The sequence below is a fragment of the Ceratotherium simum genome, chromosome 7 (assembly GCF_057802395.1).
Source record: "Ceratotherium simum simum isolate JZ-2026a chromosome 7, ASM5780239v1, whole genome shotgun sequence".
NCBI lineage: Eukaryota > Metazoa > Chordata > Mammalia > Perissodactyla > Rhinocerotidae > Ceratotherium > Ceratotherium simum.
In genome coordinates this window covers 9,822,612-9,835,110 of record NC_141906.1, presented here as the reverse complement: position 1 = coordinate 9,835,110, position 12,499 = coordinate 9,822,612, and the positions used below count along the sequence as shown (strand labels likewise).

General features: G+C 39.6%; 1 protein-coding gene across 3 annotated transcripts in view; it reads left to right on the top strand.

Moving 5' to 3' along the window:
• The window catches only part of NELL1 (neural EGFL like 1), a 746,684-nt gene that overhangs the window by 448,364 nt on the left and 285,821 nt on the right, over positions 1–12,499 (top strand). For all 3 annotated transcript variants that reach the window (XM_004418527.3, XM_087433086.1, XM_004418526.3), the window contains exon 14: positions 8,143–8,265. In XM_004418527.3, coding sequence (XP_004418584.1) covers positions 8,143–8,265 — 123 coding nt within the window. The remainder of the gene's footprint in view (positions 1–8,142; positions 8,266–12,499) is intronic.

The window sequence follows — 12,499 nt, the reverse complement described above, 5'->3', positions numbered from 1 at the left end:
TCCCATTTCTTCATTTAAAAAATAAGCATGATAATAACCCTTAACTCATATAAATGCTATAACACAGAGCAGCATCTGGCTCATAGTATGAGTATATGCTCAAGAAAAGTGCTAAATAAATAAATGTGCTCATAGTATGTTTATGAAAATCCCAATTATTAGTGCTGTTTAGAAAATCAGAGAAGGAAAGTCACTAGTTTCTTAAAAACTAAATATAATAAAGACTTTTGGTTCTGGACAAGATGGACTAGCCCCTTTCCTCCCACATCCTTCCTCTTACAACTAAAAAACCCTTGGGCATAACACAACAAATACCAGGAAGACTCTAAAAGGTGAAAAGAAGAAGATGGGCTACTTGGGAACTTTGGGACTTGAGGAAGAACAAGATGTGAGTTCCCCCTTTTCCTTTTGCCTCCCGTATATCCTGGATGGGGAGCTGAAGAAGCCTGCACCCTAAAACCACCAACAGGCACAGATAACAGAAACTCCAAGAAAAGCTGACTCTACTCCTCCTAGGGAAAGAACTAGGAAAAGGGGAGCCTCACAGAACAGAAAACTTTTTGGAAAATACCCACCCTACTTTAGCCGTATGTCAATGGAAAACCTGCTTGGCAGAAGAAGGCACTGCTCTGATTCCCTGTCTGTAGCAATGTCCGTGGGGCCCAGCATGGAGCTCCACCTCTGCTCCCATCCAGCAGCATGGAGACTGAACAAGGCAATGAAAGACAAGGCTAGTTGGTCCTCCACTATCTCCCAACTTCATTGTCAGTGGGGCCCAGCAGGGAGCTGAACCTCTACCACCACCCAGCATTGACAAGGCTGTATGAAGTGGAGCTAACATTATACTTAATGGTGAAAGACTGAATGCTTTCTCCCTAAGATTGGTAATAAACCAACGATGTCCTCTGTCACCACTCGTGTGCAACATAGCAATGGAAGTTTTAGCTAGCACAATAAGGCGGCAAAAGGAAAGAAAAAGCAGGAAAGTTGGAAAGGAATAAATGAAGCTATTCCTATTTACAGATGACATGATTATGTAGAGAATCCTGAGGAAGCTACAAAAAATATCATAGAACTAATAAGTGAGTTCAAGGTTACAAGCTACAAGATCAACACACAAAACTCATTGTATTCCAATATACTAGCAATGGATATGTAGAACCGAAATAAAAAACACAATATCATATACAATTGCCCCAGAGTAAAATGGAATACCTAGTTATAAATCTAATACAATATGTACAGGATCTTTATGCTAAAAACTGTAAAATATTGATGAAAGAAATCAAAGAACAAGTAAGTAGGGAGACTGTGCTCATGGATTGGAAGACTCAATATAGTAAAGATGTTAATTCTCCACAAAAGGATCTACAAGTTTACAATTCTTTTTAAAATCCCAATAAGACTTTTTGTAGAAATGGACAAGCTTAATCGACAATTTATGTAGAAAGGCAGAGGAACTAGAATAACTAAAACACTTTTGAAAAAGAAGAGTGAAGTTGGAATAATCACTCCATCTGATGTTAAGGCTCTCTGTATACCTGTGGTGATCAAGGCAGTGTGGTATTGGCAGAAGAATAGATTCACAGATCAGTGGAACAGATTAGAGAATCCAGAAATAGACCAATACAGATATAACCAATTGGTTTTTGACAAAAGAACAAAAGCAATTCAATGGAGGAAAAGTAGCCTTTTCAATAAATGACACTGGAACAACTGGACGTGTATCGGCAAAAAGGTTAACCTCAACCTAAACTTCACACCATATACAAAATTACCACAAAATGGATCATGGACTTAAAATGTAAAACTATAAAATGTTAGAAAAAATAGGAGGAAATCTTTGGGACCAAGGGTTAGACAAAGAATTCTTAGGTCTAACATTAAAAGCACTATCTATAAAATAAAAAAAAATAGATAAATTGAATTTCATCAAAAGCAAGACATTTTGCATTGTGAAAGACTGCTAAGAGAATGAATATACGAGCTATAGACTACGAGAAAATATTTGCAAACCACATATCCAACAAAGGTCTTATGTCTAGATTGTATGAAGAATTATCAAAACTCAACAGTAAAAATAATCCAATTATAAAATTAGCAAAAGACATGAGCAGATATTTCACTGAAGAAAAGATATACATGGCAAATGAGCACGTGGAAAGATGTTCAACATCATTAGCTGCTATCAAAATGCAAATTAAGAGCACAATGCAGTATCACAACACACATACATGAAAGACTAAAATTTAAAAAGTGACAATACCAAATGCTGGCAATGATGTGGAGAAACTTGATCACTCATACATTGCTCGTGGGAATGTAAAATGGTACTGCCCTTCTGGAAAATTATTTGGCAGATTCTTATACAATGAAACATGCACTCACCAGATGACCTTGTAATTACACTCTTGGACATACATCCAGAGTAATGAAAATATATGTTCACACAAAAATCTGTACACAGATGTTCACAGCAACTTTATTCATAATAGCAAGATTTAGGAAACAATCCAAGTGTCCTTCAGTGCGTGAATGGTTGAACAAACTGGTACATCTATACAGTGGAATACTACTCAGCAATAAAAAGGAATGAACTATTGACACATACAACAATCGGGACGGAACTCAAGGGCCTTATGCTTACTGAAAAAAAGCCAATCTCAAAATTTACTTACTGTATAATTCCACTTATATAACATTCTCTAAATGACAAAACTATAGAGATGGCGACTAATCTTTTCTGATTAGTAGTTGGCAGAGACAGGGATTGGGGGTGATGGGTGAAGGGGAGTGTGGAGTAGGTACAAACACAGAGATATAGCATGATTGTGGTGGTAGTGGTTATACACATTTATACATGGGATAATATAGCTTAGAATGCTACACATACACACACACACACACACACACACACAATGAATGCAGTTTTAAAAAATGGTGGAAACTGGATTAGGTCTATAGACTAGTTAACAGTAATCTATCAATGTCAGTTTTCCGGTGTGCATATTGTACTACAGCTATATGAGATGGCGCTATTGAGGGAAGCTGGATGAAAGATACAAGGGACTCTTTGTACTACTTTTGCAACTTCCTGTATAAGTCTGTAATTATTCTCTTTTTTTTTTTTTTTTAGGTAAGAGTTTTGGTTTTTTTTTTTTTTAATTTTATTTATTTATTTCCCCCCAAAACCCCAGCGGATAGTTGTAGGTCATAGCTGCACGTCCTTCTAGTTGCTGTATGTGGGACACGGCCTCAACATGGCCGGAGAAGCAGTGCATCGGTGTGCGCCCAGGATCTGAACCCGGGCCACCAGAAGCAGAGCGCACGCACTTAACCGCTAAGCCACGGGGCCGGCCCTAATTATTCTTTTAAGAAAGTAAAAAAATTACCTACACTGTGGCCAACACTGTAGAAATTCCTTTGGATCACACAATAAAGATGAGTTTTGGAAAGAATTCAAGAGAAGGAATGAGGAGATGGGTGTTTGTGTTCCAGACGTACAACTTAATATCTGTGTGCTTATAGGAAAAGCCTCTCACGTGCTCCAAATTCCTGTTTCTTCGTCTGAAAATATGGCTGAGAAGACCTGCTTGGCACATCCCAGTGAGGCCATTGTAACAATATTGTAAAATGCAAAAGAGGTTACTTTGAGCAAAGTAAAGCCACAAACCAGCCAGACCACAAACGTGGGGCATTTGCAGCCACAGCTGAAGTGACTGTTTCAGGAGATTGTGTGAGTCCTGACTAGTTCACTAAGGAAAACAATGTGTTAATCGATAATAGCTATTGATTACAATATTATGGAGGTGGATTAGAGTCCTTATGAGCCATTCCATAGAAGAGAAAAGAAGAGGAATGAGAAAGGAGCGATGTGATAATGACAGTGCTTAATAAGTGCTCAATAAATATTAGCCAGCATAATAATAATTACTATCATCAGTAGGAAAACAGCTTGCTGCCATAAGCATTATTCTTTGTCCTGAGAGGTTTCATACCCTAAAGATACTATAATCAAACTCTGGTCATATATCAACAATCCTAAATGTACTTCCATCCCCTTCCCCATTCATGGTCTTGTTTCTTAGGTACCATAATTGAATCTAAGCAAATATTTTGTTGGCTCTTCAAAGAGCCAACTAAAGAGGTATTCTAATTTAATTGTCTTCAAATGTCTATCTGTTCATGGCCTTTCTGCCTGAACTACCAGCCTTTAAAAGAAAGAGAAAGTTTTCTTAACCAATTTTCACCACCATCCAGCAATTAAGTCTGCTCACAAGTAATCACAGTAGTAGTGGTAATCATAGTAGTGGTCCTTCTAATGGTAATAGTAGCAGCAACAAAGATAATACAATAGCTTACACTTATGAGCACTTACTGGTTGCAATGTGCTATAATAAGCACTTTACCTATATTAACTAGTTTAATGCTCCTGACAACCCCAGGAGATAGGTTCTATGATTACCCACATTTTACATGTTAGGCAACTAAGACACAGATTGGCTGAGTAACTTACTCCAGTTCACACAGCTAGTACATGGCAAACCCAGGGCCATCTAATGCCGGCTGTGTGGCTCTGGAGTCTGTGCTCCTAACCTTTATGCCGTGCCATCTCTCACAAGTGCTTGTCTGAGACCTTTTGCAGCATCTCCAGCAGCTGGAAGGGGATTTGATATTTTTAGAAGGAGGCCATTTCTTCTATGGCCGTCTCTATCAAACATAGTTTTGAAGGTACTGTTTACTTTGAAGACTTGGGCATGACTAAAGCTCATGAAGTACGGAAGCTTTGCAGTCTTCGTCCTTTGGGGGTAGGCCAGATCATCAGTGGGAATTTGGGGCCAGTATAGAAAAAGTGCCTTCATTTATGGCAATGTGGAATCACTTCCATATGTCTTGGCTTAGCTCAGTGATATGGTGGTCACCCCCAGTGTCACAATCAGAGCCCTCCCACTTACTAGTTTCATGATCTTAGGCAGGTTATTTAATGTCTTTTTGTCTCAGTTCCTTCGTTGTAAAATGAGCAAACTTATTTTATATAATTGTTGGGAGAATTAAAGATACAACATATGTACAATATTTAGCTCAATGCTTGGGACTGTCTAGCTCAGTACCATTACGTGAAGTAGAACTAGGTAAAGTGGAAGTTGTAGAAAATATACTACATTTCCTCTCTTCAAAGTTAACTAGTTAACAAAGCATTAATGATTAAAAATCACTTTTATTATTAATAATATGATTATATCAAGTTGCAAGTATCATCACCATATATTCTGATATGATTGCATCCAAAGAGATAAAGATATTACATTTAATAAAAGTTCCAAGATGGTGAAGTTGATGTGGTGTAGAGAGCGAGTGTGGAAGGCTTCATGACAAGAGTATGGGTATGAAGTGGTGTTTGAAGCCAGGCAGGGACATAGATATTCCAACTATATTTGGAGAGAGTATTTTGAGTCAGGGAAACATGACAAAGTAGAGAGGTAAGAATGAACTTCTCAATTTGAGGGACAGTTATGGGGCCACCTCATCAGAGGAGAGGGTTTGCTTCAAGAATATTGAGAGATGAGACCAGGTAGGTTGGATGTGTTAATTAACTCAATGCAGACAATCCTTTCATAGTCATCACACTGTACACTTTAAATATCTTAGATTTTTGTTGTTGTTGTTGTCAATTATACCTTAATAAAGCTGGGGGAGAAAAGACCAGGTAGGTAAGAATGGGCCAAACTTCTGGAATGTTGCATAAAACCATTCCTTTCTCTACACTGTCCTTTTGCCTGGAGTGCCCTTTGTGGGCAATTCTGGCTGAGAAAACCATGACCATTTTTAAAAGACTAGTTCAAATGCTACCTCTTGCAAGAAGACTTTTCTCTCTATTGGAAGGAACTTCTTTCCTCCAATGAACTTTCATTCCAGTTTATCTTTATTCGTCTTACCAGTGTGACTACACGTGCCGGTTTGCCTGCGTCGTTCTGAGTTATGCCTGTTATCCCAGTGTAATTATTCGCAGAACCCCCTTTCAGTCTAAAATATGTTCTGTTTATAGGATAAGATGTAAAGTCATATGCTTGTAACTCTTATCCCTTCTTCCTTGTGTTCCAGTTAGTTACAAATTTATGTCTGGTCGCCCCTCTTACAGGGTTCATGCGAGCAGAGACCATATCTACTCATGTTTGTATTCCCAGTACAGATCCTAGTGATTGTTTATGAAATGAATTTAAATGAGGAGACTGAAAACTCTTGAAGTCTGTTATTTTGTGTGTGTGTGTGTGTCTAACATCACCTGTATTGCACCTGCACATACTGGGTGCTTGATATGTCTGTGAATTTGATCAGACGTCCGTGGGGTTATACTGTTTCTGGAGTGTGCTGGAGATGACTTTAGCACAGACTAGAAGTGTGTCCCCGTAAATCTTCTCTTCCCTTCTCACTGCTTGCTAACCTATGCACATTTCTCTTTGACGGTTTGAGTTTATCTTAAGGCCTAAAGAAAAACTTTCCTTGGAAACATCCAAGGTGTTAAATCAAGAGTCCTATGCGTGTGTGTGCTTTGCTTTAATTGCATGTTGGTGATTAAAACAGCTCTACTTTGTAGAATTTAACCTTTCTTATTACTGATCCCTGTTAGGAAATTAAGAATAAAAATTAATGGAGAGGTGATATTTCAATTGATTGATACATTGATCTAACAGCTCACTTAACAAACTATATTGAAGTTTTAGCTTTGTTCAATTAGTGTTATTTATTTGGGGTTTCTAGCTGGGATTTCAACTCTTGTTTTATAACCTTTTATGACTTAAATAATCCTACTTGGTTTTTCTTTTTAAAATTTCTAAGAAGTTATGCTAGCAGATGTTGAAGGGAATAAAGGGTGTGAACTTTCCTATATTGTTTATTTACAGAGTGGTCATTTTGACGACTATTTAAACTTCCTGATTATGAGAGCAAAGTATAGTTATCTGTGAAATCTTGGTCTCAAACTTGGAATAATTCAGTCCGTTTTGTAGTGTTAGGTGTATTTCTCCCCAAACCTTGTGGATTAAGGATGCACAGCTATTTGAATATATATAACCGTATTACTACACATCAGGCATCAACCCAGAGGTTAAATTCTGAGCTCTATGAAAATTACCTATATGGAAAATTTGAGCCAAACTGCTGAAGGCCCTTAAACACAGTCCTGATAGTAAATCCCTTTGCTACTCAGAGCACAACCCCATGCTCATCAGCATTCTCTATGACCGGTGGAACTCCTCTGACAGTACTTGTGGGTAGGTGCTCCTTTGCCAGGCTATATTAGCTGGGCCTTCCTCTTCAGTTTTATGCTCTTTGTTCTAAAGAGGCCATGGAATCTCTCATGTGGGTTTGTTTCTTTTTCTTTTATTAAACATTTATTTATTTATGTTTTTGTGAGGAAGATCAGCCCTGAGCTAACATCCATGCCCATCTTCCTCCACTTTATGTGGGATGCTGCCACAGCATGGCTTAACAAGCGGTGCCTCAGTGTGCTCCTGGGATCTGAACCCAGCAGCGGAACGCGCGCACTTAACTGCTACGCCACGGGGCCAGCCCCTTCTTTTTCTTTTTTTAACCTTAGAGGAAAGTTTCCCAACCTTGGCACTGTTGACATTTTGCACTGGTTAATTCTTTGTGGTGATGGGCTTTCTTGGGCATTGTAAGATGCTTAGCAGCATCCCTGACCTCTATCTGCTAGGTTCTGGTAGCATCCTCTATCCCAAATCATGATAACCAAAAATATCATTAGACATTGTCAAACGTTTCCAGGGGAGGGGATGTAAAACTGCCCCTTGTTGAGAACCACTGCCTTGGAACCTCTGCAGAAACCTTTGCAGAACATGAAAGAAGCAATGACCTTAGAGCAGCACTCACCAGTCATGTGAGTTGCATAAGTCGCTGGTCTTCTCTGACACTCAGTTTCTTTACTTGCAAAGTGGAGATAATAACATCCATCTTTTAGAGTTGTTGAGATTTCCACCACATCAGGCAGAGACACTGCCAGGCGCATAGGAAGGTCCAGTACATGGTAGTCACTTCTCTTAGTTGGTGAGTTCCAGCTAATTTTTCCAACACCAGTGATTCCAACCTAAGAAAAGGTGTCTCTCTTTCTCACCCTGCAAACAGAGCATGACGAATGTGGCAGCGAGCAGCACAGCTGTGATGAGAATGCCATCTGCACCAACACTGTCCAGGGACACAGCTGCACCTGCAAACCGGGCTACGTGGGGAACGGGACCAGCTGCAGAGGTAGGCTTGCTGCCTTAGGGGTGGGCTGTGAGCTGCCACCCTGCCTGGGCGCTTGGTGCCCCTGTGGCAGACCCTTTGCACATGACCAGGGTTCCTGTTCCTGTTCTATCAGCTAGCGGGGACACTGGGCATCAGAAAGAAGAAAAATGCTTTGAGTCTACCTTTTGGGTTGAATGAAAAAGGTGGGAGTGGGTCAAAGGCACGATTCCACCGTGTGATGGCTCTGTTCAGCTTCGCCTCTTGGCCTGCATGTGAAGGATGCCCTGATTGCTGATGTGGGCCTTTATTCCCGGTGAGCTCTGCTCAGAGGGCAGGTGGGCAGTGCTCATGGCCACACTCGAGATAGCTGCTTGGGTAGGAAGCTTAAAATTTCAGCCTCTCGCTGTGTTTGGAGCAGTTCAGCAATTCAGAGGCCAATTCCCTGCCTTTCATCTGCATTAGAATAAAATTCGAATTCCTCCTTTTGGTTTATGAGGGCATTCAGAATCCGGTCCCTGGCTCCTCTCCGCTGGCATCTCTTGTTTCTGTTTCTCTCTCTCTCGCTCCCTCTGCACCAACACATTGTTCCTCGCTATCCCTCGAACGTGTCAACCGCATCCCTGTTTCAGGGCTTTGTGCTTATTGTACCCTCAGCCTCGTTGCTCATTTCCTTCAGGTATCTACTCAAGTGTCCCCTCATTACAGAAACTGTCTTTTACCGCTCCTTCTAAAATAGCACCCCTATTACCTGTTAGCCCATTCCCCTGCTGTATTGTTTCTTCCCTAGCACAACCTGATAGAACATTATACATTTCTGTGTTTGTTTCTGTGTTGTCTGCCTCCCCATTGGGATGTAACCCTGCTGTGTCCCCGGCAATGAGAATGGTGCCTGACGCATTGTAGACACTCGTTCAATATGTGTGAACTGACTGAATCAGCCAAAGAGGAAAGAGACACATCACATTGAAAAAGAGGCAAAAGGTACAAAAACACTAGGTAATAACGCTTTTGGTTAGGTATTATTATCATCCCCATTTTAGAGGTGACAAAACTGAGACACAGAAACTTAAGCAACTTGCCCAAGGACACACAGCACATTATCAGTACCCCCTGCAGAGACGACCTGCTGCTGACGAGAGAGAAATAATGTACAATAGCTGAGTCACCATAGTCGTGCATTAGATTAGGGGAGAATTTTAAAAGATTGCTTTTATTCTGTGTTGGTGAGGTTGGGGTGAACAGATAGCCTCGTACATGCCTGAGAGTGTACAATGGTGAAAGTTTTTAATGGCAATTGACAAAATCTGTCAACATTTAAAGTAAATGTGAAGCATAATACAGAGATTGGAATCTCTTGATTCCATTAGTTTTACCTCTTGAAATGTGTTCTAGAAAAGCACATGCTCTTGAGGGGGAAAAATGCACATATAGTGACGTTTTTGCTGCATTTGCTACATTTGCTGCATTTTGATATTCATCAAAAACCAGAAACAACCAAAATATCCATCAGTAATGAAATGATTTAATTTATTTGGTGTATCATTTCATGGACTAGAATACAGTGGTTTGAAGCTCTGAGGGTACGTATGCACACACACGTGCACATGCATGCACACACATACACCCTGAACCATCTCCAAGATATATTTTTGAGGAAAAAAAAGAAAGAAAAATAAATAAAATCAAGTTACAAGACAGTACATACAGCATCATCACATATCTAATTTATTATTTACAAATGTCTGTACACATATTTATGTAAATGCATAGATTGGAAACATGCAAGCCGTTCACCGTATTACCCATGGGGGTGTGTGTGAAAAAGAACATTTACCTGTTGCTATGGATTTAATATTGTTTGCATCTCTTACCATGGGAATTTATACACATTATATTTGTGTAGTTTTTTTTTAAAGTTTCACAAGGCAAATAAAGAAACTAGTGCTCAGCTTTCAAAAGAAGGCTGAAAATATTGCCAAACCAAAACAAAAAACCGTAACTATTAACACAATTCCATGGATTATCAAGTCCACTGCTGGCACCTGCATGCTAATGCTGTAAATCTGAGGAGCAATGTAGGGATTTGATTTTAATGCGTTTTTTCAGAATTATGTTACCTCATAAAATAATATTGATTGCACTAGTTCAGTGAGCATGTTTGCCAAGCCCTCTCATGCCATTGTGATAAGTGGAGGCTTCACCTTTGTGGAATTTGAAAGTCCAACTGTGAAAAATATGACTTCAAATAATTTTCCTTGTGTCCACAGACTCTGAAAATACATCTTCCCTTGAAAGTTATGAATTAGGGAAAATAATTTTCTTAAAGCGATTCTCGTGGTCAATCGTGTTGACCTCAGTAAGACAGGGAGAATCCTGTGTTTTATAAAGGTTGCATGGGGAGGCAGTGCAGTGTAGTTGAAGAATTGGACAAAGTTTGGAGAGTTGGGGTTTAGACCTGATTGCATCGCTGGTGAGTTGTAACTTCTATGTTTTTACATATTAAAATTGGGTTAATATCACCATCTGTGTTTACCCAACGTTATTGCAAAGTATTATTAAAGGAATGTATATTGATATGTTTTAAACTATCAAATGCTATAAAAAGTGAAGAGAGTGTAATTAGTGGTACAATGATGAAGGAGGAAGGTGGCAGTTCACGAACTGGCTTGAACCTCAGCCCTCTGACTGAAGGACACAAATCCGTGTCTCAGCGTCAGGGCGTACACTTTATAGTTGGCTTTTCCACCTGTAACGGAACATTTACAGAGGTAGTTTGACAAGGATAACCAGACAATCTGAACTAATTCTGTTTTTGTTTTTAATGTATAAAAGCTTTTCTAGACATGGTATTGTTCATGGAATTGACTACATCTCAGTAGGAATAAACACTGTTAACACTCCTGTTAACAAGCAAAACACAAGGCAGCGGTTTCTGAAACAATACTAATTGGTGTGAATTCTCTCAGATGGGCTTTCCTGCTGGCTGATGCCCATGTAAGGAGGTTTTTCTTCTCACGTGGTTGGAAAATACCCATTCTGCTTCAACAGCAGTCACTGAGTATATGCAAGACACCTTGCTGGTATGTTCACATATGTTATCTCTAGTTTCCAGAATAACCCCGGGAAGTCGATAGCATTATTCTATTTCACAGGTAAATCTTGAATCAGACGTCGTTGGTTCTGGTTTAACCCAGTTACTGTGACTGCTTTTCGTTTCTTTCCTCCCTCTACTTCCTTTTTTTCCTTTCTTCCTTTTTCTTCTCTTTCTCTTTCCTTTTCCTCTTTCTCTCTGTTCATCATTTAACTATCTATTTTATATATGTATATAAAATAGATATGTTCTATATATATAGAACATATCTATATTCTAACTAGAGACTGTAGAGAAAACAGAAAGGGGAGAGACAGTGCAATGACAATCTATAATTTTAAAAAATTTGCTTGTATTTTTAATAACCAGGTTAATGTACTTATGAAACTATGTAACATCTGTTGCTAAATATTTTGGCATTTGGGATTAAGTGGAGAAAGCATTAGTAAGCTGTTTCAAATCAGATTTGCACAGCCTGACCTGAGGGCTGGGGTTATCTCAGAAGTGTTCCTGTCTGCTTTCCCAGTCTCCGTTAACCTGGAGCCGAAGGTGGGCTTTCCCTAGGCAGCTGTCCATAAATAGCTGATAGACTAAGCCTCCTCTGTTGTCTGTCGTTACGGCTGGGTAAGATGTGATGCTCCTTGAAACTATTCTTATTTTAATGACTAATAATATTGACATTGATTTCATAAACATACAGTGAGTGTGAATTCTGTGTCTGGAGCACAGTTCCAGGCACCAAAAGAGCAAAAGGCAAGATGAGGCTTTTGGAGTTTTCACCATTTAGTGTGGGAGAAAGATTTGAAAAAATGCTTCTAACCCAATGGAATAATTTACAGACGGGTGTTATCTCATGTCAAAGAGGCTTATAAGGAATTACTTAAAATATAGAGCCGTGGAAAGGCATGTTATGTGTTAGGTGGGACTCCTTTGGTTGCAAGTAGGAGAAATCTACCGGCAAGACTGGCTATGTAATTTGCAGAGCCCAGAGTAAAATGAAAGTGTGGGATCCTGTTCAGAAAGTAGGAAAAATTGGGGGCCAAGTTGGTGGCATAGTGGTTAAGTTCAGTGTATTCCGCTTCAGCAGCCAAGATTCATGGGTTCAGGTCCCTGGTGCAGACCTATGCCGCTTGTCAACCATGCTGTGGCAGTGACCCACATACA